The sequence below is a fragment of the Cyrtonyx montezumae genome, unplaced genomic scaffold, assembly GCF_038088225.1.
Source record: "Cyrtonyx montezumae isolate F1298 unplaced genomic scaffold, pur_monq_1.0 scaffold_17, whole genome shotgun sequence".
Classification (NCBI taxonomy): domain Eukaryota; kingdom Metazoa; phylum Chordata; class Aves; order Galliformes; family Odontophoridae; genus Cyrtonyx; species Cyrtonyx montezumae.
In genome coordinates this window covers 30,503,545-30,529,708 of record NW_027071903.1, presented here as the reverse complement: position 1 = coordinate 30,529,708, position 26,164 = coordinate 30,503,545, and the positions used below count along the sequence as shown (strand labels likewise).

Genomic DNA, 26,164 nt, shown 5'->3' with positions numbered 1-26,164 from the left:
AGCTATCTGCTGGAGACAGAAGGCAAAGCACAATCCCAACAGGGATTTGGGTTGGCCACAAGTCCAGCACACGGACAGCCTTGTAACTGCCTTGGGTCCCTTCTCTTTTCTTCCTATTTAACTGAGATGGTTTTATTCTCTTACCCCATCAATACATCACAACTGCACATCCGTTTCATTTCTTGTATTTTTATTCAAAAAGAAGGTTTGCTAACAGCGATCAGTACCACGGCCCCTCGATACAGCAGCTGACTTCAGCAGCCCTGGGCCTTCATCTCCATCCATCCCTCCTCCCTCCATACCAAACCAGGGATTTCACAACCACTCCTGAATCATGGGATGCTCCTCGACACTGCAGATGGCTCCCACCTTGCAATTTCACTCTTTGCCTCCTCCTGTCTCAGGAAACCTCAGCAGCTTAAGCAGAGGTCCACAGCCAGATTTAGCTTTATCCTGTCACTAAACTCAATAAAAAGAAAGTTAAAAAAAAAAACCAACAAAAAAACAACCAAAACAGGTTTAAAAAGCATACATAAAATCAATCATTTTCTGGAGTTGGAAAGAAACGTTCCCAGGTGGCACATTAGCCCACATTTATCCACTATAAAGTTGCTTACACCTTAATCTTCAGCATCTTCATCTGACACTAATTAGCAGGCTGGAGGTTCCTATGGGCATCATACTGTCTACATCCCAAAACATGAAAGAGAGCTCTTCCTTTTACCACTCGAAGCGCTTTGCTTTTAAAGAAACAATATCAAGTATACCATACCCAGGAGGTACACTTCTTAAACTTGAAAACCACAGTGGTATTAGGAGGCACAAAGGTGCAGAAAACTTGCCAGGAAAGTGTTGCAACACACGCCCAGGGATCGGCTGTGCAGCATTATTTGCTCACACACAAATTAAACCCAAACTGCACTCAGTGAACCCTGGGCCTACCTGCACTCTGGCACCCGTTGCTAATTAGGAGGTGAATCGAGGAGGCTACAGAAGCAGAAAATTAAATGGGCTAATCACACCAATGTAGTTGCTTCCCACAAAAAACGAACCCCCAAATTTACAGAAAAGCCAATATGTGATTGTGAGAACTTTTTCATATTTAGGGACTCTCAGAAAAGCACGGGAAAAGATTAATTACTTCTTTGACGTTCATTACTGTGCAAGCATCCCATTGAGATCCATCTGACATCCTATTTAACTGTTCGCAGCAACAACTAATTGGAGCTTGAAAGAAAGGCGAGAGCAGGACTCCAGGAACACGGCACAGTGTGCTAGCTCCTTGCAGGGAAGTGAAAATAAATTATTTAGACTTGACAAAGTCCCTTGAAGTCCTGTGGTCTTTCTGCTTGGCTGGGTCTCAGGCCCATCGCCGATATATCAGCAGTTATTTTTGGAGGGGGAGAGAAGGCAGGCTGCTTAGCAGGTAGCTTTTGGGAATTAAGAGCTCGTCGAACTTTTGGTTTCCACGAGCCCTGGCAGATGTTGAGTGTCTTGGACTAGAGCACAGTAAGACACTTCATACTAATGGTGTTGGTTTGCAGCATCAAACCTCCTTCCTGCCACAGTCCAGCATCTCTGCTCCTTCCTACGTTGTTCTTTTGGAAAGGAAAACCCATTCTAACCATCCACTCAGCTCATCCAGAGAAGGCTGCATCCCCCCAGGGCCATTCGTGTGCCTTCACCACTTGGGATGGGTCTGTGTGCCACCCCACTGGGCACCGGGTCCTGCAGGGCAGGAGATGGGTCCTGCTTGGTGCTTCTGAGCCGCCAACAAACCTTCCCTGCCCACCCCACTCCCTGCCCCTTCCCTCCCCCAGCACGGAGCCAAGAACGTGCCGGCAGTGGCGCTCTTGGCCGAACAAACTAACTACCAACCTCGGACCAGTCACAACAAATGGCTGAACGTCTACCCATCACCTAACATACCCTCAAAAACCAAGGTCACCATCACACGTCATGGACGTACGCCTGGCCCAGCCCAGCAAACCCAAGGTTTCACCCAGGCTGGCCCCTCCAGATGCTCACGCATCTCTCCTACCTGTTCCTTGGTGAAACACCAAACAGTTATAATACTCAGGTCAATATATATAGGTACCACGTATATATATTTGTGCCGCTGCTCTGCGCGTTAACAAAGACACCCAACCCCACTGGGCTTCTTTCTGCCCCCTCCCCATCCTGCCCGGGTTGTGCAGCCTGCAGGATCATGGCCGGGGACCGCCCTACGTGTCCCCATCGCATTCCCCTACAGTCAGCTTCAAGGCTCCCTGCTGGTGCAGAGTCTTTAAGGCTTTGAACTCCAAGGGCATGGTGTGCGGGCTGGCCTGCGAGGTGTAGCCATACTTCAGGCTGTCGTAGTAGTGGTACTTGACTGGCTGCTGGTTCTGGTCCAGGGGGAATGGCCAGAAGCCATAGAGATGAATGCGGTTGCAGAATCGGGTGGCCAAGGTGTACATGAGGAGGCCAGTGGTGGGTCGCTTGATGTGCACCTTGTTGGTCAGCCAGTACCTGCAAGGGAAGAGCGGAGAGACTGTCATCCCCCTGCAGCCAAAGCTTGTGTCTTGCACTTCTTTTCTGTGACTGAGATATATTGGTGATTCAAAGTGAGAGGTTTCTGACTAGCAGAAGAGTTCTCCATGCCAAGAAAGCCTCTCTAGGGGTTGCTTCATGAATAAGCATCTCCTGCTCTCTGTCTGGCGGTTACATCACGCGTGTTGCTATGGCATTGAAGCATCTCACGTCTTGGCAATCCTTTATGAAAAACAAATTGCTTGCAACACTGGCCTTCAGTACTTCAGCCTACAATTATCTTCCAATCAACCCAGGAGATCAATACCACAGAGCAAACCATCCCCACGTCAAGTAGACTCCAGCAGCCCCTTCCTTGAAGCAGACACACACACACACACACACAGCCGACAATTTTCATTGATGAATGAAGATTTACTGACAGTAAACAAAACAGGGCTGCAAAAATGTTTGCCTTTGAATAAAGGGTCAGCGGGCTGAGAGAGCTCAAGCACACTACTGTGCTCCTGTCATAGCCCACCACTGCTCTGTGATCCTGTGTCAAAATACATCACTACACTGCATAATGTCAGTCCATGAAATATGCAATAGGGCATACCACAATATACCACACCTACTGCAATATGCCACGCCTTCCACAATAAACCACACCTACTGTGATATATCACGTGCCATGGAGACCAGATGCAGTCACTGTTGCAAATTGTGCTTGTTTTTATGAGGGATGACCAAAAGACAGGGAGAAGGAGGCATCCTGTAGTGATGCATGAGCAGAAACAGGACCAGCAGTTGTATTTTGGGCTGCAGACAAAAGATACTGCAGTATTGACACCCCTGTAACACAAAGTTTCCAGCACCGGTGTTATATTGCATGGATATTTTGTCCGGTTTGCTCAGCAGGAAAGCACTGTCAGATGAGGAAAAATAGAAAGGAGAAGGTTTGAGGTGTTGGAAGAGGTCCCCAGGCATGCTCCTTCCTCCCAAAATATGTTTGATGCCACCACTGCCTGTCTGAGCCTTCACCACAGGACCTGTCAGCAGATTATTTGTGATGGGTATTTCAAAAGGACCGGGTGCAGGAGATTGAGCACAGAATGCATCTCGCTGCTCATTTGCGCTTCCTGCTGGGCTCCCCAGGGTCTGGGGCTCAGACAGCAGGAACCCACGGGAGAGCAGAGCCATAATCCTGCAAATTAGCTTTTCACAAAAGCCATTAAAATTTAGCAACCAAGGCACAAAATGTACTCGTTTGTTCTCAGCTAGATAAGAGGAAAAATGACTTTTCTGGTGAATCAAATTCCAGAAGCGTGCAAGGGTAGGGGACAGCAGGGTTCATGGGGGTGTAACACCCCAGGGCTGGCCAAGGATGGGTACAGTGTTTTGGGGTGGAGATCCTCCTCACCTGATCTCTCCTCAGTATCCAGCATGAAAGAGAAGAAAGATGCTGGCGAAAACAAATGTAATCCCTTGCTTTTCTGAACTTGCCCAGCCCTAAGGATTGAGCTCTGGGGCAGCAGAGGTTGTCTTAACACACAGGTGGCTGTGAGACAGATTCCTTGATTGCTTTAAGGCCCCTTGATGTGTGCAGAGAAAGGGCCAGTTAGCACTGAATTAGGGTACACCAGGCAGCAGGAAAGCCACCTCGGAAGAGCTGCCCCACCAGTGGGCCTGCTTTGGGGGAAGACACAAACGACCACCCTCACTTCACCATCACCACCTTAAGCATATTAACAATGAAAAAAAACAATGATTGGGATCAACCTCAGAAGAGCCACACTAACAAGCATGCATAACTGGCACCAAAAGCAGTTCTAACACAACAACCCAATCCACACGCAGCAGCTGAGCACTTAAACCTTCCAATAATGTCAGGGTAGAGAACAACTCAGATGCTTAGAATGAACAGAATGGATGTCATACGTAACACATAATGGCCAAACCATACCACAGACCACATCACAGCACTAGCAATTTGTTAAACACTGAAGGTGGGAAACCCTCCAGGGAAGGCTGGGGAATACTTCTTAAAGACCTATTTGTGATGGGGTGTAGGAGTTATGCAAGAAGATCTCCTCTCCCCACCAATGGCCAACGGAGACAGCAGCCACATTCCCAGTACAGGGGAGAACAGCTGGGGATGGAAATAAAACCTAATTAATTTTGTAAATCCAAATGAGGTTGTCTGGGTGCACATGGGATGCTGTGTCAACAGCGCACCTTTAATATGTGAGGTCCAGGATTTTAATTAGGAGGAAAGATAATCTTGAAGCAGGCAGTAATTATTTTTCAAATTGGCTACACCAATCACCATAACTATTAACTGCAACATTTTATGGAAAGAGACAGCAATTAAAAGGGAAGAGCAAAGAGCAATCCTGAAACTCAATACCTCCTTCCTCAGAGTTGTTGCCCAAGTGCTGACCTCCTTCAGAAGCAGTGTAAATAAAGCCCAGGGGTGTGAGCAGCTCTGGAGGTGGTCGGGCACCCGAGTGGGATGCAGCCATGAGCACGAAGCGCAGTGCTGCCAGTCAGAAATTGCCTGAGACAGCTCTTGTTTGGAGGATCATGATAATGACAGATGGGAAATGCCACCACGATCATCGAGGCCATCTTTCGAAAGGAAACAGGCCAGACATGGGCCTGAGCACCTGAACTAATGCCTGATGGCAGCCAAGGATGGAGGCTTCAGAGTCAACAATGTGCCAGTCAGTGAGTGCGTCCCAATGCATCAGAGAAAACCCTCAGGTAATGTGCTCTCTTCAGAAAAGGGTTAAACTGCAGGATAAAAGAACTGAAAATCCATAGCACTGATAAAATGAGTAAAAGAAACCCAGGTCAATGAAGAAATCAAGTTTCAGCAGCCTCAGCTGCATTATTTCTTGATACAAATCAGAATAGCTGAAATAATGCAATTTCAGACTTTTTAAAAACAGCTTATTCGTAGAAGTGTGATACAAACACAAGCTGTTGTGGAGGTGCTAGCCCCTGCCTGTCTGAAGCACATTATCAGTCTGCCACACACATCCTGCTCCCATTAATGCTCGTGAAAAGCTGTCTGAAGGCAACTGGAGTCAGCACCCTGAGGGCACCCTATGCTCCCACTGCTGTATGCTGGGACCCATTGGTACCAGTAGGGAACAGCACAGGATGGAAATGATGCACGAAGCCCTAAGTGGGAGACCGATATCCTCCTGCTGGTCTGTCTGTGTGCTTAGTTTCTGCCATTAATTCCACCAAAATAACCAAGAGCTGCATACAGCTCTGTGCTGGATGGATAGAATGGTGGCTGACCCACCTCAGGTCTTCACCAGGAGTTCAAGTGCTGGATGGAGTAGAGGTGGGCTTCATCTCCAGGTCCTTGCATTTATGATACTCATTTGAGCACACAGGGTGCTCAACACCCACAAGTTAAACCATTTCCACGCAGACAGAACATAAGGAATGCAGCTGAAAAATAATCATTCTGTTTCTTTCCCCCTTCTCTCTTGTGCCCTTCTGCTGCTTTTTAGAAAGAAAAGCCTAAATCTTCTTCCTGATCAACTGGAACAAATCAAGTGTCATGGGGACTACGTGCAAACACACCACAGCTTGGATACAGCGTGCCTTATGTGCTTGTGCAGAAGCAAGAGTAATTGCTCACACAAGTGGTGGTAGCCCTCCATCCTGTGCCAGTGACACACTTATGAGTGGTTATTTCCCCTCCCTGTGCACACTGTGGCTGTCTCTATCCCTCGCTTGAGCACCTCTGCCTAGGCTACCATCGGGATGTGGGCAAGGAGGAACCAGGGGAGAGCTTCCACCATGGCCAACAGATGGGAAAGGCAACCTCAGAGCAGCACCATGCTAAAAAATCAAAGATGTAGATGCTGTCTGGGTGTGGGACCCAGGGAGATACCTGAAGCAAAGATGAATCCACCTTACATCTCACCAAGCTGGGTTTCTGAGGACATGTGGCAGAGCTGTGCTATGGGAGCTATGGACTCCAAGCAGGGCGGTCGCTGCCACGGAGCGCACACGCAAGCTGTCAGGGCTGTTTGGATGGCAAACCTAACGGGATAGCTAGAAGACTTATCGATTTTCTTCTTTCAAGAAGCTCTTAATAAAATCTTATGGGATTAGAACTGGTTACTGCCAAGAGACCCCTGTGATGGACACAGTGAGAAATGCTAGACTACATAATACAAGGCAAACAGAAACGCGTCCACAAATTCTCTGCGAGATGCAATAATCAGAGCTCCAGATACAATTCTTCCCTCTGCCTCCTGCATTTCATGTTATTTCTGTAACAAAAGCTGCCTGACAATAGGGATTACAAGGCTTTTTGGAGACACTAGCAGATGACTCCTAAGGGGCTCACCTGCTTCCTTGCCAGAAGATGAGCACCACATTTGCTGGGTACACTGCTCAGGAGACATTTTAGTGAACTCTTAGAATCGAGTCACGCACCCCAAAATGTGTGGCAGTGACACTAGAAACAGGCTCCTTAGCTAGCAACTCTGCTTCAATGCTTTCATGGCTTGCTTCTGAGCTCCTCCACCAACATGCCGATGGCTTTCCCCATTCCTGGCAGGGAGGGAGCAGAGCTGGTGAGTTTAATGGTGTGAAAAGAGCCCCGCTCCTACAGCACAGTTATCCGGAACCATCAGCACAAGAGCTATCTGCAAACATTTAAGGCACCAGCACAGCTAGCAAGGTGATGTCTCTAATGGTGCTGTTAAAGAAAACGGGAAACAAATGCTTCTTATTTATCTCAGCAATGCACACTCTACAAGTGCCCCAAATGCACTGCAAATTATAGGAAGAAGCGTTCAGCTGCCACTGGAATGCATTCTGGTTTGGAGGAAAGCAGAGCAGGACAGTAAACGCAGTGGTTCAAGGAGGAGTCAAGAACTCACAAATGTATTTCTCTGAAAGTGAAGGAAGAAGAGTAAAGGCAAAGCTTTTGTGGCTGAATTGAAGTTGGCTGAGATAACACTAGTCTTTGTACAAAGTGCTATTTCTATGAGAAATAATAAAATATCTAGCTGAAAGACTTTCCCCATTTCTTTGTGATTTCCAAATCAACTTAGGGTAGATTAAAAATCAAGGGTAGCTTTATCCAGCAAAGGAAAAGGGACAGCTCTGGCACTGCAGCACAGGAGGATCTTCTGGAAGGCGTTACTAACTCTCAGCTGCATGCTATGTGCCACAGAACACAGTTATTTCACCAATCTCAGCTCTGTCAAAGAAAAAGCTTAATGCCATGAACAGGTTATGTTCCTCGGAAAGAACTGGAATAGCATACCCTGTAACAGCCAGGAGTTCATCAAACAAAACATGCAATGATTGTGGAACTGGGCAGTAGCACGAAGGACAAATAAGTGAACTCCTAGTGATGCTAGTCTTACTCCTTCCTCAGCCCAAACTACATCATAGGAATGAGGCCAAATGATCAGGACAACCCTGTGGGTACCTGAGAAACTTCCCACGAGTATCAGCACTCATCCTCAGCTCACCCAGTAATGCCTGAATCACTCTTAAATCCATCCCAGAGCCCAAACCTGAGGACTCTGCACCACAGATAGCATCAGTACTGATACTAGACTTGACAGAGCCCTTCACACCCCAGCCTCGAAGGGGTCCTTCTGCGTGGCCCCTTAGCCAAGCTACAGCTTTGAAGTGCTCCCATCCCTTCTGGCTCGTGAGGGGGCTACAGTATTAATTATAATCATTAACAGAAACATCCTTGCTTTCCTGCTCCTGGACTGAGAGGCAGGAGGGCAGGTCAGGCAGCAGTTCCCTTGGCTTTGAGGACATGATGAGGATTACCACTTCAGAGGCTTCTGTGCCTCTGGTTGAGTTAGCACTGCCCAGCACCAGCTGCACGCTCTGCCCTTGGCTGCTTCCCCCAGTGCAGCACGAGCCACCTTTCCCATTGCCCTACCACAGTCAGGAGCTTTCAGGACCCCAAGCAAGACATCCCTTCCTTCTACATGACCCCAAGGCTTACAAAGTTCCATCCAGTCACCAGCAGAGGTCCAGCTGCCCTGTGGGCACTACATGGGGACAACGTGGTGCCAGCCAGGAGCACAACAGGACAGTGCCAAGAGATGAGCAGCTTTGGGGGTTCCCCTGCCTCCACAGGAAAGCAGCCCCTGCCAGCCCTGCAGGGCTTCCTGCAGGACATTCCTGGCACCAGGAGGGGTTGCCAGCACAGGATTAGCAGCCTGTTGATTTAATGGACTTATTACAGCAGCTTAATTCTATTTTGACAGATGAAATTAAGTCAATTACAGCTAGAAATAGCTCAGAATTTGGGTTGTTTTCCCCCTTTTTCTGTGAAAGCGGTGTTGTTCTCCCTCCCTTTCTTTACCTCAAGGCCAGAATCTTCTGTAAAAGCCTCTGAGGCCCTGAGAAAGCTCAAAGAGAGGCACCTGGGGACAGACCCCACTTTTCTCACCCTTGTGGGATTGAACAGAGCCCTTTGGGTGGCTTGTGCTGGAGACAACCCCAAGAGCACAGTGCAAGGAGCTGCGTGAGATTTCCACACACGCCTCAGGTACGTGGTGACAAACCTTGTCACCAGCTCAGACCAGACACCACTCAGGGAGCACAAGCACACCGAATGCTCTCCTGCTGGGGAGACTGAGCACATCGACCACATTCTCACCCTCGGACGGCGTGCAGCAGGCGCAGCGAGGGGTAGGCAGTCCGGACATTGATGCGGTGTTTCAGGATGAGCTCGTTGACCCACTCCACACGCTCCTTGCCCCCCTTGGCCATGAAGGCAGGGATCCAGAGGATGCTGCCATTGAGGCTGTGCAGGCGCTGCAGCAGCTTCTCCCGCCACGTCTCATTCACCAGGTCCTCGAAGGCTCGCTGGATGACCGACGGGTTCATGGTCACCAGGTCCGTCTTCGTGCCCACATCCTGCGAGTACTCCTGCACGGGGGCCAGGTTGCACCTGCGAGGGGAAACACCCAACAGCCCTTAGTGATGGGTTGTGATGGAGGGCACTGACAAGCGCTGCAATGGGTTGCTGCCAAAAGCCAGAGCAGCCACACACGTGCCTGTTTGCTTTCGGAAGGTGGAGGAGGGAGGATAAGGATTTGTAATGAATCAGGGAAGCTCTTACCCGGTAACACTGAGCCATCCTACCATCGGGTTATTGTTCCTCAATGCACCAGCATGTGCCTCCAGGCAGTGCTAATAACACATGTAGCTGGTAGGTGGGTTACAGGGGTCTGTATCTCTGCTGGTGCCGTTTGAAAATAAAACATAACAACAGACCTCCCTGGTTCACTGCTGCAGCAGGTTGGAGTTGAAATGGCTTTTCCCATGTGGCAGCAGCTTGGGGCCAGGTGGGACACAGAGTGCAGAGCTGACAGTGCCCCAGACATCAGCCAGAGATCAAACCTGCCTGCACACAGGAGTTGGGCTTAGTGCCCGCAGCCTCCTTTCTCTTCAGGAATGGCAACGTGAAACCCATAGCCCTTAACTTGAGCCCTTCTAGGGTAACATTATCCCGTGCCCCTTCTTCCTCTCTCCCAGTGAGCCTCGGCTCAGAGCAGCCTCAGTGGCACCAGCAGTGACAATGACACCGGTGAGAGATGGTGCCAGGACACGGGCTGATGAAGGCTTTGACCTTCAAAACTCAATCACACTCTGTTGTTTTAATTGGTGTCCCTCTGGGGCTATGCAGGCTGGGATGAGGATGGAAGAGCTGTGAGCAACCCTCCTCCCATTATACGGGGGTTTTGTGCAGCATACTGTGCTCTCCAGTGGTGTTTTGCAGTGAAGTTACAGTAGTTAACAAGCAGGAATTGCATCCTAACCATCTGTCTCCATAATCAGCCATTGCTGCTCTTTTCCCCACTTTACAGTTGGGGATACAGTAGAAAGAAAATTGAGCAAGTGGCATGCTGGGCCCAGAGCCCATCCAACCCACTCAGTGCAGGAGTCAAATGGCTGAACATAAACATTGGGTCTGCAGAGCTGTGTGCTGGACAGAGCCCACTGCTGGGCATAGCCCACCAGGCTGTATGGTGAGGGAGGCATCACTCAACATCCCAATCCTACCCTTATACCCAGCACTACTTTTCTCATGCAGTTTTGCTGCCTGACATGAAACCCCCTCCCTGCACTTCACCAAAGCTACAATAAGTGATTTGCTCCTTTGCTCAGGTTATATTTAAGGGTGCAACTGACAAAGCCCCATCCCCTGTGGCCAAAAGGCAGCAGCTGGCTGTGAGTGGGGGCAGAGGGGACATTATCCTCACCCCTACGTCACACGGGGACTGCCTCTGTGAGCCAGTGATGGATTGGGCTGTCCTCATAATAGACTTCCCAGAAAGCAAATGTCTGCACGCCCATAAATCAACCGTGGGCTCTCACAGCTGAGGGATGCGCATGGGTGCTGCGGATGGGAGAGTAGGTGTGCTCCTCCTCGCTGCTTTGGGCATCTTCTGGAGGAGATGGGTGGAGATGGGGACCCACAACCGCGGGCCCGTGGGGCACTGTGTCTGCAAGGACACCAGCACAGGGGCAGAGGTATTGAAGCAGAGTGTTGACATCGGTGAACTTTAAACCTGCTCCCTTCCAAAACCCCAAACCCCCACGCTTAGCAGGCAGCACAATTTGCCCCTACCTGATGACGAAGCTGTGTGTGTCGATCTCAGGGCCACAGCCACTGCCCAGAAGTACCCCCGAGTTGCCTACGATGGCACAGGAGGGGAACTGCTTGCCCTTGAGGGGCGAAATGCGGGGCAGCAGCTCATACAGGTTCTGCGACACGTTCATGGTGCTATCCCGGTCAAAGACGTAGTGGATGACATCCCCAGGCTTCAGTGTCCCCTTTAGCACTGAAATGTCCTTCTCAGCATCCAGGAACTTCAAGATCTGTTTCCTGAGGACAGGGAAGAAATGGCCCCATCAGGTGATGCACAGAGATCATGGAATCACTAAGGCTGGAAAAGATCTCTAAGGTCACCCAGTCCAACCATCAACCCACCCCCACCATTCCCACTGACCATGTCCCTCAGTACCATGTCTCCACAGTTCTTGAACACCTCCAGGGACAGGGACTCCACCAGCTCCCTGGGCAGCCTGTGCCAGTGCCTCTCCACTCTTTCTAAGAATTTTTTCCTAATATCCAGTCTGATAATTTGGGTAATACGAACTCCTCTTGCCTACCACGTGTCCTCCAGGAATAGCATGCAAACAGCTAGCTCCAGCTGGATGCCCTCTTCCACCCCACCCAGCCCCTCCAGTGGGTGTTCCTCCATTGCTGGGGTCTCTGCATCCACCCTCTGTACCCCAGTAGCACCTGGTTGGGAGCTGGGGCTCGAGCTCCATGTTTCATGGCTGCAAGGCCAGCTGGTTTAGCCAGAAACTCATTTCCAAACGATCGCTTACAGATACGAAGTCTAGCTCAGCAGGAGATAAGCTTTTTATTTCTTCCTTGACTTCTTTAGATGATATACAGAGGCAATTTGCCAGCTTGCACTGGAGAGGACCAGATCTGTCTCTTGTCCTATAGGTAATTACCAGTACCTGATCTTCAAAGAGAGTGTCTGGTTGTGTCTCCATTTGGATGAGGCTGGTTTAATGTTGTGCTTAATGCTTTCATTACTTCTGTCAACAACAGCTGGAGACGAAGAGTCATTTATTACTACTTCAGCTCTAGAGAAAAGAGAGACAGGGAGGGAGAGAGACAGGATCTGTTAGCATCCCAATGGCATTTCTAATCACTGTCATAGGCTGTGGCTGCTGGAATTCAAACTTCATCAGAAAAACAAAAATGTAGTTATTACCCAAACAAGAACTGAAAGCCTGTTTGTATTCTGCTACACTCAAGCAGACACAAATCCTTAAATACCTGCTCGCTCACATGAACACAGACTTACAGGTTGACACAAAACACAATCGCAGACATCAAGCTGGAGAAACAGGTGCACATGGCAGCAGGAGCTCTGCTGAGCTCAGGCTGAGACACAGAACCCCAAACTTCACTGAGAGATCGGCTGCACCCCAAAGCAGAGCACACTCAGCTCCAGGTTAAAAACCTAGTGAGAGCAGTGCAGCCTGAAGTTCACCCAAGAGGGAAATGAGTTCAACTGTGAGATTGGGTATGAGGATCACAAAGAGGGGTTGAAAATGAGCAAAAAGATTTCAGCATGCCTGCTCCGTGCCCAGAAACGAGCACAGGGCTGAGAAACAGCCAGATACACTTATGCTGTGGTTTTGAGATGATCACTGGGAGACCCCAGCTTTTAATCCCTGCTCTAAGAGGCAAACGAGCCCCGGCACTTCAGTGCAATTTACATCAAATGGCATAAATTAAGGGAGCCTCTGCATATTTGATTTCAGCCAGCCCTCCAAAGAGAATTCCCAAGCATTTCATCAAGAAGCTGTGCATGTGTCCGCAGCCCCGAAAAAGCCTTCACACTTCAGAGCACTCTGAAAAACACACAGCCAAAAGCACTCGCTACCAGCTGAAGGGAATCTCCCTCTGTAGTGCAAAGGGCTTCTTCCAGCTGGGGAATGGTCTCTAACCACACTGATAAAAGACAGGTGAAGGCCAAGGAGGGAAAAGAAAGGGAGATATGACAGAGTTGGTGACCTGGGCTCGTGGCAGTGTGTAGCTCCTGGGAGCACATCTCCAGCTCTCAGAAGGTGCTCCTGGGGGCACGCTGTGGCTCCAAGTATGCCACACTGCAGAAAGGAAAGGAAATGTGTTCATAAAGGCTGTTTACAAAGGCTGGCTGCCAGAGACAGGACCTTCTCCAGAGGTTGTTCCCCAGTCTTGCATTTTGCCATATCAGCTTGTGCCTTGCAAAAATTACCACAAGGTGTCAAAAATCTTCAAGGAAACAAATAAAGAAATCTTGGGAGTAACAATTAATTTTTTGGGGTCTATTTTCTGTGTTTAGATCATGTCTTGTGACATCATCACAGAACAGCATTGCCCTCTCTTGAGTGGTGGTGTTGAGCTCTGCAACCGCATCACTCGGTAATGCTGGGATGACACAACATCATCGTAACGATAACACAGACACAGAATGAAGCTGTGATGCCACAGAATGACTCTGCAATGGAGCAATGTTACCCAACTGCATTACGATAAAACCGAATGGAGTTCTGATGTCAAAGCAAGCTCTCTCTCCCCTAATAGCACATAGTAAAACTACAAAAATGGCAACTCTATCACTGACTTATTTTCACAATAAGTAACTCTCTCATTCTCTCAATCACCACAACTTGCAGATCCTTGGTTATTTGCAAATGATTATTGCACTGAGCTGGGGGAAGAAGGGGGAGAAACGATTAAGAAAATGCAAAGCAGAAGTGAAAAGAAACAGATACATTTGCTAAATAAGACCAGCACTATCCAGCAAAGAGGAGAAGCAGATTAATAGCTGCCTTACAGCAAAAACAAATGAACACAAAATCTAATTTACAAACCTATTAGATTTGCTATGTAAGCTGTTCACAGCTGATCTGATTGTACCTCTGCCTCCAGAACTCCTGCAAGACAAAGGAAATGCATTATTTATAAATCCAGCTCCTCTTTGCCAAGCATTGTTCAACAGTCAAGAGAACCTGCTCCAAAGGGCTCTGAGCTGAGACAGGACTCACACCCCACCCTGTCGGAGCAGAGACGCCTGATGCCTTCGAAGGGATTTTCACACCCATTGCCACCACAGCCCTGATGTAACTGTAGAAATGCTGTAGCAGAAGAGCTCCTAACCAACCCAATGAATAATACCTGCGCTCTCTAACTAGCCATCAAAGACATCTGCTCTCTGCCATCAAAGCAGCGTGCGGCCTACAGGTTGCATTAGATACAGTTCTTGGTTTTGTTTTCGCAGATGAGGTGGGAATAGTTCCCAGAGCTCTCCTCCACCTTTGGTTTGCCAAGGGATGTCCCCGATCCTCTGGTGAGGACCAACTGACCAACCTGGATGGGATTCCAGGTCTTCCTCCTGGAGAAGGGAAGCCGTTCTCCTTCACTGGAGACCGCCCCACATCTCCGCTGTAACCAAACTGAGCCGATAGTGTTTTGGGAGACCTGCAGAGACCTCATCCTCACTGCACGCCTTCTCCTGGCTTCCAGTGACTCCAGGCAGACCCAGGGCCCCACTCCAGCCCATTCCGATCGCACTGGTGCCTTGAAGCCCCCAGTCCCAAGCAGGCTGGAACTACAAGGCCAGCTCAGCGCAGTCACTCACAAGCTAGGCTTGATACCTCGAGTGCCACTGCCATGGAATGGCACAAGGAGGACACCAAACCTCCCTGAGCAAAAATCTGCCAGTGAAGAGCCCAAATTTCCAACACCAGGCACTGGGCTGATGCTGTAACAAAGGCTGGATGGCACCAAGCCTCTTCCGAAACGCATGTCACTCATCTGACCTGTCAGTCCTCAGTTCAATGAATACAATCTCGTTCTGTGTTCAGCTGGCTGCAGAGCTCCTTCATGCTTCAGCTTGCTGTTTTCTAACAGGTCACAAAGAGCTCTTACCCCGCTTTCAGGTGATGCTCAGTGGCAGACACATCTGAACTGCCACGTACTCACTGCTCTGTTTTATTGTTTCCATTGTACAGATATCCACATGAACATGCTCATAAAGAGAACCAAATTGTTTTCCTGCAGAAATATTATTACCTGGAAATATATATCTTAATGAAAACGTATCTCAGGAGTATGTATTTCTAGTAGAACTGAAAAGATCCCAAATGCATTAGACACAAATGAAATAGTGAGCATGACCATTTGGTAGCATTAAAAAGATTTTCAGGCTTGTGGGATGCGATGTAAACCCTTTAGTTAAGCTGAGTGCAGCCCTCAGCACCGCATAATGTGAAACCTTTGGAAATGCCACAAAGGTTGTCCCTTCCCTCCCTCCTGCAGGGACAATCTGTGGCCAAAGCTATTGAGATTCTCCCTCTGACACTCTCCTTTTCCCTTTGACAAACCTGAGAGCCAGTGAGCTATTTCATTTTTTTGGTGTATCAAGGGAACAGCAGGACTAGCTTATTCCTAGAGCCCACTGGCATTTAACAAGCCTCCGCCTTAATGGGGTTCACCGCAGGGTGTGGGAGCAGGCAGGATTAGCGTGCAAACCACGCAGCCTTTCAGAGACATCTCCTCTGAAGGAGCCTTCCAAATGGGATTCACACTCCTTCACACTTGCTGTAAGAGAGATAGGGACTGGATTAAGGGCTTAGAAAAAGAAATGCTGCTCCCTGAATAAGTTCTGGTTCACCATTTCTGTGAAAGGGGGTGGGGGGGAATAACAGAAATCAGGAAGGGGGGAAGACTTCTTAGCTCCATCCCAGCCCTCCTTTGTCATCATCAGGATCTGAAGCATCACAACACATTATTCAAATGAATTTATCCAATCTAAGCTTCATGTGCCCCAAATGACAGCTCCATGCACATTTTCCTCCCAAAATTCCAGCAGGTTCTGGGGCTGCTGGATGCAAACAGATGAGCTAGGAGCCATGGGATGAGGCATTGCTGTGGGTGTCCTGATACCTGAGAGGGCAGGGAAATTCTGCCTTCCTCCCTGGGTGAGTGTTTATAGGATCTATATCCTATTATGGCATGAAACTGCTGCCCTACATAAAGATGGAGGGGACAGCTCATCGGTACTGGAGTGAGCAGGGCTATGCTAGCCAATACCTGGTCCGGCAGCAGTGGGGATGCCGCTGGCAGATATTTGAATGCTGGCAGCAACACTGCTCTCTGCACCAGGCTTGGCTCCTCTTTCCAAGCCACAGAGAATGCCTAAGGTTGGGATGTGATACTTAGCTGAAGGTCTCCACTTGTCCAGCCAATCCCAAGACTCTCCCATCCAAAACCAACTGCTTTTCTGCCTTTTGTCCCTTTCTGTCCTACACTGCAACTTTGGGACACCTCTACAATCTCCCTTTGCACTGAGCCATGACTGTGACACTATAGGGCAGAGACACACCCAGTTGTCCACGTTGGTCCTCCAATTGCTCAAAATGCCTGCAGTTCAGCCAAACACAATATTTTCCAAGGTCTGCCATAGCCTCCAACAAAGGCAAACAACTTGTACCACCTCACCATCTCACATGGGAAGAGGCAAACAGAAAGAAATGGAAGGCAGTAATTAAAGAGGCACGTGTTCAACCAACCAACAAACAAACCCAAAGCCCATTTTATTACATCTCACTGACCTGGAGTTTCAAATCTCTTGGCATCAAAGGCAAAGACCAACCTTGATTAAAATTGCACAGATAGGCATCGATTTTGAAAAGCTTTCTAAGGCTACACCGTGTTTAGATTGAATTACTTTATTAATCTAGTTGTTATCAGTTTGACTGTATAGCCAGTCCCACAAAATACCAACCTGTTCTCTAATCCTATTATTTACAAAACGCTCTTCTTTTGATTTCTGCTTGGATGCTTTCCAGCGATAAGTCACATCTATATGTGCTAATGCCATATTACTGGCTTATGCCAGCCTGTCTCATTTTTGCCTTGAGATTCTTCAAGCTGAATTTTGACTATCTAAGATATTATATAGGTCAAAAAATTCTGTGCTCAGTTGCAAAGTGACACTGATTCATATATCAAAGGATAAGAAAGAAAAATTATCTTATGATTCAGGTCCAAATCTTCTTGGATGAAGAATTCTCTACAAACCAGGTACGCAAAGACTTTCCTATTTCCTGCCTATGAATGGGCTGTGTAGGGTTTTTGTTGCCTTACTCATCACTGTCCTCTTCTTAAAAGATTCTCTTAATTGTTGCTCAGCACAATTTGGTCATGCTTTGAGCCTTTTTGATACATGAAACTAGAGCTCCTCTGACTGATCAAGTAGGTCACACAGCCTCTTTGGGTGAGTGGGTCTCCAACAGCAGGCTTCACACAACCCTATATGCAGGCATACTAATTTAAAAATGTGTTTTCCATGGATATTTTATAAAGTCCACCTCTGGTTCCTCCTTTTTTCCAGAACAGAATACACGTGGGAAGAGAGCACAACACGCATGAATGGTCCAGTGACACCAGCTGCAAATTCTGAGCACATCATTTGAACTTCTTGTAGAGCTAATGTTCTGCTCTACCATGTTGGGTTGCCTTCCCAACCTTGGGCTCTTGCCACAGAAAACAGAACTAGCTGCAGCTACGTAACGCATTGGGGGACCATCAAACAAAATGCATTCATCCGAATTCCTCAGAAAGAAAGCTCAGAGTGCCCATTTTATCTGAAAAGTGACCACACGGGTCACATCACATGCATGCAAAAAAGGCAGAGCCTACAGCGTGAGAACTGGCTGGCACCTGCGTGTCTCTCACCCTGGAGATCAGCTCTGTACAGGCAACATCACCTGCCCACCCCCACATTCCCCTCACTCCAGCAACACAGTTCTCAGTTCACTTCTCACCCACCTCCCTGCATCACACATCCTAACACCAGGATGTTTGGTATTTGCACATCATTCCTGGTGACATTTCACCAGTTGCTGTTGAGACTTTCCAGCCAAGGTGTGAAGGGGACTGGGACCTGCCAATGTGCACTCTCCTGGTGAGCAAGGTTCCTCTTTAGGGATTAATTTGGAGAACATTTCTAAAGCATTTGTCTGCTAGGATGAAAGATCCCGCAATACATCTTGATGAGACATTTAAAATCTCACTTGGATGTGTTTAAAATCTCACTTGTTCATATTGTCACAGCTTGGCAGAGCGAGTGTCAAAAACTTCCTAAATATCAGGCGCTATTTTTGCAGCTCCAAGTTCCACTCTTTCTATGGAGTCATATGAAGGCATTTCAGAGAGCGTGTCCACGTTGGGGGATTTGGGAAAATCACAGAACCATAGAATGTCTTGGGCTGGAAGGGACCTCCAAGATCACTGAGCTCCAACCCCCTGCCATGGGCTGGTTGCCCCCGACCTGCTCAGGTTGCCCATTCAATGTGACCTTAAGCACCTCCAGGGATGGGGCACCCACAACTTCTCTGGGCAGCTGTGCCAGGGTCTCACCATCCTCTCAGTGAAAAATTTCCTTCTAACACCTAATCTAAATCTCCCCTCTTTTAGTTAAAGCCATTTTCCCTATCACTATCTACCCATGTGGATATCAGCCTCACATGAACCAGCCTCACTAATTTGACTGCTCCCTCCTGTGCCCCAGCCCCACCTGCCCATCCCAGGGCCAGAAGGGATCAGGGTTTGGAGGAGCATGGAAGCAGCCCCGCCTGCCAGCTCCACACCAGCTCCCGCGTAAATCAGAGCAGGGTTTGGCTCTCAGCTCTCTGCCTGGCTGCAAATCACTGTGTGCAATCACTGCCAGCATACGCCGAGGGCACAGGAATTGAGATGCATGAGTTTGCAAAACAGAGACACCTATTGCTTATTAGGGAATAAACCAATTAGGCTGAAATGCTTACGTGACAAAACCAGAGAAGAGGCAGCAGGAAAGGCACAGCTCCAAAGGTGAAAGGACACAAGACAGAGAAAGGGGATCCCTTTGGGGTAACCAGAGCATCAGCAGTAAACCCTGGTCTTGCAGGTCCTTTCCTCAGCAGGCAGGGCAGCCAGGGCCAGCTCTCCTGTCTGCACATGTCCATCATCACACAATGCTCTTGTTTTGTTGCTACTCACCTGCTCATAGGGATGACATGTCACCTACTCTACCTCTCCCCATCTTGCACACTGGCAGTCCTTACTCTTTCATTGAATCACAGAAGCATTAAGGTTGGAAAAGGCCACTAAGATCCTCTAGTCCAACCAACAACTCATCTCACCATGCCCACTATGTCTACCTGTACCACATCCACCTTTTTCTTGAACAGTTTCTCTGGCCATGTTAACGAAATATCCAGCACAGGAAAAGCCACTGAAGCAAACAAAAAGGATTCAAAGAGGCCCTGGGATGTGGGCGTTGTCTGCACATTTTGCTTTTCCCCTCCTGGAGAGGAGAAGAAAAATACCAAGAGTCCTAGAAAAGAGCTGAGAAAGACAAAAGTGTCACTGCTTAAATACCCATGTCTACACTGTGCACTCTTCTTGAGATCATTTTTTAAGCCAGCGGAGCTATTGGAAGGCACAAGCAGTAGAGCATCAGTCTTGCAGCAGATCCTGTCACCCTGAGCATTCATGCCCTAAAAGGCAGAAATCCCAGTGGCATCTTTGAGACAAAGTAAAAGGGAATGGTGCAGTGTGAAAAGAGCACATCAGAAGGGCAGTAGTCCCCAGGCTTGTTGGAATACTCAGGCTCTTGTGTGGTTTCTTCCACTGTCAGCATCAGTGCTGCGGACTTCTCCTGGGCAGCAACATCCTCTTGGTGCTGTTCTGTCCAGGCATCCTCGGTGTGATGTCGGGTACCAGGAGTGCAACTTGGGAGACCAGGATGCACTGCAATGCTCATTGAGTGAGAGAGCACTCCAAAACCACACTGCGACAGTGACAATGCTGTGCTTTTAAAAGCAGCCCAGCCTGTGCTGTGCTGGATGGGCAGGACAGTGTGCTGAGCATGCAGATGGCCAGATTTCTGCTTGGTTTTTTGGGTTTTTTTTTTTGTGCTGCTGGTGATCCTCCCAGTGGATTTCTATATGCAATAACATGGACTCTGTTTGCAGCAGCAACAGGAAAGATGCTGGTCCCTCATTTTGGAAAGAACCACTGACCCAACAGCCAGCTCAATGAAGTGAATGCCATGCAAACAGGAAACCTGTGAGCAGTCGGGAGGAGGATCAGCAAAGTTACTGTGCCCACAGTGCCATGAGCACTGCTGAACATGCTTCTCCCAAGGCCACTGCCATCACCGAGGCTGTTCAGATTTACAGTGGGACACAAAGGAAAAAGACATTATAAGGATGTTCTGCTTCTTTTTTTCCCCCCACTATTAAAATGCAAGGGGCAGAGTTGTTGATACCAGTCTGCTCTGCTGAAGGTCACCTCAAATTCCACTTCCACAGTGAATTTGCTGGCCTAAGGATCTCCCTCCTTGCAAAAAGAAGCCAGGGAAAAAGCAGCCTAGTACTGTGGTTTGAGCTTATTTCTTGCTGCTGAGGGTGACCCAGGCCCAGGGAAAGCAAACTACAGAGGCAATTAGAGGAAGTCTGTTTTCGAAACAACTTGTTTTTATAGCCTGTAGATGTGTTTTAGTAGTTCTGGGCTCAGGGATGAGAAACCAAAACACTTGCAACCAGGAAGCCCAGGGAAAGGTGTGGGAGCTCCTGCTACATGCTTCTCTAGAAGATCAAAAGCACATTTGGCATTCAGGTAGGCAAAGATGAACAGATGTCCGAGCAGAATAACCATGGTTGCTGGAGGCATGTGAGCACAGAGTATAAGAAAAAAAAAAAAAAAAGAGTCTTTTATCAGTGTCCATTTCCTTCCAGATTTTACTCATGAATTTGCAGGGGTAGTGAAAGGAAACAGAAAGCCCACCTGGGCAAGAGGGGAAACTTGCAGCACCTGTTGGAGTGTGTTCTCTCTTCATTACTGTGGTCAGTGTGGTGGTACTGGGCGTGACTTGGAAGCTCCATTGGGATGGGACAAAGGAGCACTGATGGAGCAAGGGGAGCTCTGCAGCCAACCTGGGACTGGCTGCTGCAGTTACCATCAGGAGGGCTGCATCCAAAGCCTGCAATGATATTTTCTTACTCAAATCAGTACTCTGCCACGGGTTTCATTTTCCAGCCTGACACAGTGTGGAGCTTTTGTGAGAGTTCTGTCCTACTCAACACACACAAAGGCCACTCTGCTGACTCCATTTACATCAGCAGTCACTCAGTGTCTGCCCCACAGAGGCACTGCTCCATCAGGCTCACTCCGATCATTGGTGGTTCACACGTGAGCGCTGTGTGAGCGTGCAAAAATCCAGGTTGGCAGAATAGGGAGCTTTTAATCACCAAAACTTTCTGGTGTAGAGGAAGTCTTAGAGTGACAGGTGATCTTAGTGCTCTTTCCCAACCTGTGGCTTGTTACCAGGCGCGGTATATCACAGCCTGCAGGACCTAAGCAGGACGGTTTTTCCTGCCATTCCACTGCCAAGAAGCACTGTATGACTGCAGCGTGCTACAGACACCTGGAGCCAATGCACCAGCGAGGGAGGAAAGCCTCCTCGTGACACTCCCGGACAGACAGGCGTTGGAACATGGCACATGATGAAAAAGCAGCCCTTCGGTGACAAGCTTTGGGGCACGGCAGCAATATGTGATTCTCCAGCTCATCGCTGAGAAGAGCGGAACGCAATTCCTTCTGTAATCAGGACGGGAAGGCATGCGGCTTGGGCTGGCCAAGAAACCGTTGGCTCATTAAGTCCAACCCATTACCAAGTGTCAAGTGCTCCCTAAGATGGCTCACTGCTAATCTGAGAAGTCACCTGGTGGCAGCGGGTCACCAGCTCCCTCTACAGACAATCAGAACACAGCCGGACCCCTGCAGGACCGCGACGGCACACGCATAACAAAGAGTGTCACTAAACTGCCATCAAGGAGCAGAATTTTGCGATAATTATCCCCCTCGACGCCGAGCCCTTTGTCTCTGTGTGCCCCTCTCCCCCATCCCGGCTGGAGGAGGGAGAACCGGCAGCGATCGCTTCGCGTTGCCCAAGAGCATCTCTTTTGTTTCCTTGGGAGAAACAAAGAGGCGGAGAAGAGCAAGGAAACGCAACAGCGGGCTGCAGGGAAAGTTCGGCAGCCGAACCGGACGGTTTTCGAGGACCGAAACGCCAATGCCGCTGGCAACGTCCCGGCTTCACCGCATCCCAGCCAGCATCCCCTGCTCGGCACCGTGATGGGACACGCAGGGCTGGAGAGCAGCCCGACCAAGTGGCCATCCTTTGCCCCGACGCTGTCACCTCACCTCGTTGTCTCAGCATCTCCCGCCGTGCTTGATGGAGGAGCGAGGCGGACTCCAACCCCGCTCCTCAAACAGCTCTGCCCGGCAGAGCCTCGGCTCCCAGCCCCCTTCACCTGAGATGCCGGGAACTTGTCGTCTGGGCAAACAGCACCGTCCTTTTGCCAGTAAGATCACACACTTACTTTGAACCTAATGAACATTTTGTTCTTTCTCTCTGAGATTCCTCAGTATTTGTAGGTGAGAGAAATACATTCCCTCTGCTTCTCCCCGTCCGAGGCATATCCTTCCAAAGACAATCCAACTCGCAGGCAGGGGGCAGGGCATGTGTAAAAGTGGGCAAGCTGTTCGCTCCACTCAGTAATTAGAGAGTGCTTCCATGCCAAAGAAAAGGAAGGTAAGAGTTGCACCTGCCTGCAGCCCCCTGCCCTGCGTGCCAGGGCCAGCTGCCTGCAATGGGGAGTGTGGAGCAGGACAATGAGCCATCACCAAAATAATCTCCACCTGAGGAAGGGCTGAGCAAAACGCCAGTAGCTTGCAAACCTCTCTTGCACACTGAGAGCTCCAAGAAAACTTTGCAGCTCCCTTATGCTGTCATGCACATCTTGTCACACACAGTTGCTGTCACACAGTTCCCTTTGCCTACAAGCCCTGCCTGCAAGCAATGCTGCTATCATGTGACCCCAGAAGCAGGCTTTCCTACATCTAGAACTGCAGAATCATTAAAGTTGTTGGAAAAGACCTCTAAGATCACCTAGTCCAAACACCAACCCACCCTCGCCATGCTCACTGCTCATGTCCTTCAGTGCCACATCTCCACAGCCCTTCAGCACCTCCAGGGACGGTCACTCCACCACATCCCTGCCCAGCTTGCTCTGAAAAACCACTGCTGAAGCCCAAGAATGAACCAGAGACATTAAGATCTCCCCAGCGATGCACCCCAGCACCATGCTGACCACCACGGCACACAGGGATGAGCTGCTTTTGGCACCAGGCTCCTGTGCTTAAAGCTTTGGGGTGTGCAGTGATCAGTGAGCAGCCCCTTGCAGTGCTTGGGGTGAAGGAGCTCAGACATGGAGCACATCCGGGATTTTTGATGTGCAGGGGGGATAGAGATAGGGTGGGAAAAGATAAACAAGGAGAAAGCATCAGTTTGTCTTGCTTTATGATTATTTCTTACTACGGATGGATCTCACCTTTGCTCTGTGTCCCAGCCCATGCTGTAGCTTGTCTACAAAAAAATCACCATGGGACTGATGCCCACATATCAGAGGGCAGCAGATGTGGGGCAGTGTGGGGCTGAGCCAGGGCCATGGGGCTCTGCTCCCCTGCACGTTACCTCCTGCACTGGCAGCAGCACGGTACTGAATGGGCTGCTCTCTATTCCTCTGCAACAACTCTGACCCTGTTGCTGTCACTGCCGCTGAACTGTTTGGCAGCACTTCCTCAGAGAAGTACAGCAACAAACTCAGATGCCAGGGCTGAGAGATAAGCAGCCAGCAAACATCCAATTTCCATACAATGTAGAGAAAAGAGAGGAGGGAAAAAAAATAAAAATAAAAAGCCCACTCACTGGGAATCCCTAATGAACCAGGGGGAAAAGCAGGACAAGCAACTAACAAAACAGAATGGATTTTCAATAAGGGCACGGCAAGTTGTAGCGGACAGATCTAGAAGATAGGAGAGGAGGGAGAAGAAAGAGCTGAAACAGGAAAAGGTGATGGGAGGAAAGCAATGGGATCGGAGCAGCCTATCCGATGGGGAGGATGCTTCATAAGCATTTCATTTCCTTTATTATGATACAGATAGTGCCAGCTGATTGCAGAGCAATAATCCATCCCACCTGGTAACCCACGGGCTGGCACTGGATGTTTCTGGGCACTTCTTGCCCGTGGCACTCACAGCAACAATGAAACAACGAGAAACATCCCTGCCTTTCCTTTCTAATTCCAGCCAAGTGCCAGGTATTTGTTTTGATAGAGAACAACGGAAATGCCACCCACTCCTACGCAGAAAGAAGAACCCTGTGCCATTCCAAGTGCCCCCCACGTTACCACGATTATTCGACTTGTTTTCCCACACCGCTCCAATGAGTTCCTCAGGTTAATGCAAATCCTCCTCTCTGCTCTTGCTCCTCTCGCTCCCTAATTTCCTAACCAGCCTTCAGAGGTGGTACGGGGTGGGCAGGGCACTGCTCTTCTCCTTAGATTCCGGGGTTTCATTCATCTCCACCACGCAGAACACCCACCCGCCGGGCACCGGGAACGGTGATCACCCCCATCCCACATCGTGTCCCTTCATCCCGGGCGGGTCCCGGCATCGCGGTCCTTCCCCCATCGCCCAGGGGCCGGTGCCCGCTCCACCACGCCCATCCGCCCGAGCCCCCGGGCTGCCACTCGCCCCTCCATCAGCCAGTCCACACCTGTGCGCTGCCCGCAAACACAGCCCTCTCTCCTAGCCGCTATCCGCTCCAGCACCTCCGAGCAGGCTGCTACCTGCCCGGCATCCCTACCCGGACCGCTATTCAACGCCTCTAAGAGGAGCGGTGCGGCTCCAGCCGGACCGGCGCCCCATTGTCCCCAGCGGGACCCGGACCGCGCTGCCCCACGCTGCCCGGGCCAACCCCGCTCCCCGCCCGCCGTCTCCGCGCTCCTTCCCACTTCTGCAAGCGAGAAACCGGGAGAGCCGGAGACAAAGAAACTGTCCGGGCGCACCCCCACCGCTCCTCCTCCGCCGCCTCCTCCTCCTCCTCCGGCACCCCTTCCCTCCGCCGATTTACCCGTTCTCCTCCTCGATCTCCGAGATGTCGGCGAAGATGAGGAAGCCGACGAGCAGCGTGAGCAAAGCCAGCGTCCAGCCCCGGCACGGCAGCGGCATGGCTCCCGGGCTGGGCCGCTCCGCGGGGTGCGGAGCGCGGCTCCGCGTCCCGGTTCGGCCCCACCGCCGCCGCCGCCGCCGCCGCCCGGCGGGGCCGCTCCGCCCCTCGGCGCCCGCCGAGCTCCCGTCCCGCCCCGCCCGGCTCGGGGAGGGGAGGGCACGGCGCGGGGATGCGCTGCTTTCCCCCAGCGGACAAAGTTTGCGGCCGCCCCGTTCAGAGGGGACTCCCCCCCCGACCCCGTTTCCCAGCCCCAGCCGTGGGGTTTCGCCGCCCTTCCCCGAGGGGTCGGGGAGGAACAACGCGGGGTCGCGTTTTGGCGTTTTTCTGCCGCTAACGCGCACCTTCTGGGGCGAGAACCGAGCTGTGAATGAAGGTGGTTAAGAACTAATCGCACGTCTCTATCGCTACTGATGCGCGTTTCGGTAACAATTCCTCGCGCTCCATCAGTATTTAGCGCGCCCGGCCTTGCCTTGACTCTGGAAATCCCGGGAGACTTCGGGCAGACAGAAATCACAGCGCTGAAACCGCTGTGAGGCACCAGGGTGCGTCCCTGGCAGCCCCCGCGAGCATCCTCCTGCGGGTGTAACACTGGGTTCTTGGCACTGAGTTCTCCCTCTGGTGCCTTTCCCTTTCTGCTCAGAAAACGTATGGAAGTGGCCACTGGGAGGAAGGAGAGCAGGTCTGGGCTGGGCCGAAGAACGGCCCAAACTGCACCCAAAGGTCCTTTCCCTGCAGCCCTGATGTCTGTTGGTGCAGAGCAGAGGGTCGTGTAAGGGCAGCCTGGCACAGCATCCCCAGAGCCCAGCGCGATGCTTCAGACCAGAAAGTTGCTGAGGACCACGAGTTGTGGTGGTCCACACAGGGCTGAGCTGGAGAGGGGCGCGGCGGTTTTATAATGCAGCAGATAGGAGAAGCACAGATGTGGTTCGAGAGAG

The 26,164-nt window shown here is 50.2% G+C and overlaps 2 protein-coding genes across 2 annotated transcripts in view; both read right to left on the bottom strand.

Annotated features, from left to right (window-relative positions):
* Positions 1–26,164, bottom strand: part of CHD2 (chromodomain helicase DNA binding protein 2) — a 284,189-nt gene that overhangs the window by 138,658 nt on the left and 119,367 nt on the right. The window lies entirely within an intron of this gene.
* Positions 176–25,283, bottom strand: ST8SIA2 (ST8 alpha-N-acetyl-neuraminide alpha-2,8-sialyltransferase 2). The gene is made up of 6 exons (XM_065734008.1): positions 25,131–25,283; positions 13,975–14,037; positions 12,064–12,192; positions 11,159–11,416; positions 9,182–9,475; positions 176–2,511 (listed from the first exon to the last, which is right to left on the bottom strand). The coding sequence occupies exons 1-6, from the start codon at positions 25,226–25,228 to the stop codon at positions 2,226–2,228; spliced, it is 1,128 nt and encodes a 375-aa protein (XP_065590080.1). The 5' UTR covers positions 25,229–25,283; the 3' UTR covers positions 176–2,225.

Bases quoted from the DNA above. Each gene is read 5' to 3' on its own strand.
- ST8SIA2 (XM_065734008.1), bottom strand. From the start codon at position 25,228: ATGCCGCTGCCGTGCCGGGGCTGGACGCTGGCTTTGCTCACGCTGCTC. The intron at 12,193-13,974 runs GTTTGTAAATTA...TCTTTTCTCTAG, and splicing joins TTACATAGCAAATCTAATAG to AGCTGAAGTAGTAATAAATG. The intron at 11,417-12,063 runs GTACTGGTAATT...CCCTGTCCTCAG, and splicing joins ACACTCTCTTTGAAGATCAG to GAAACAGATCTTGAAGTTCC.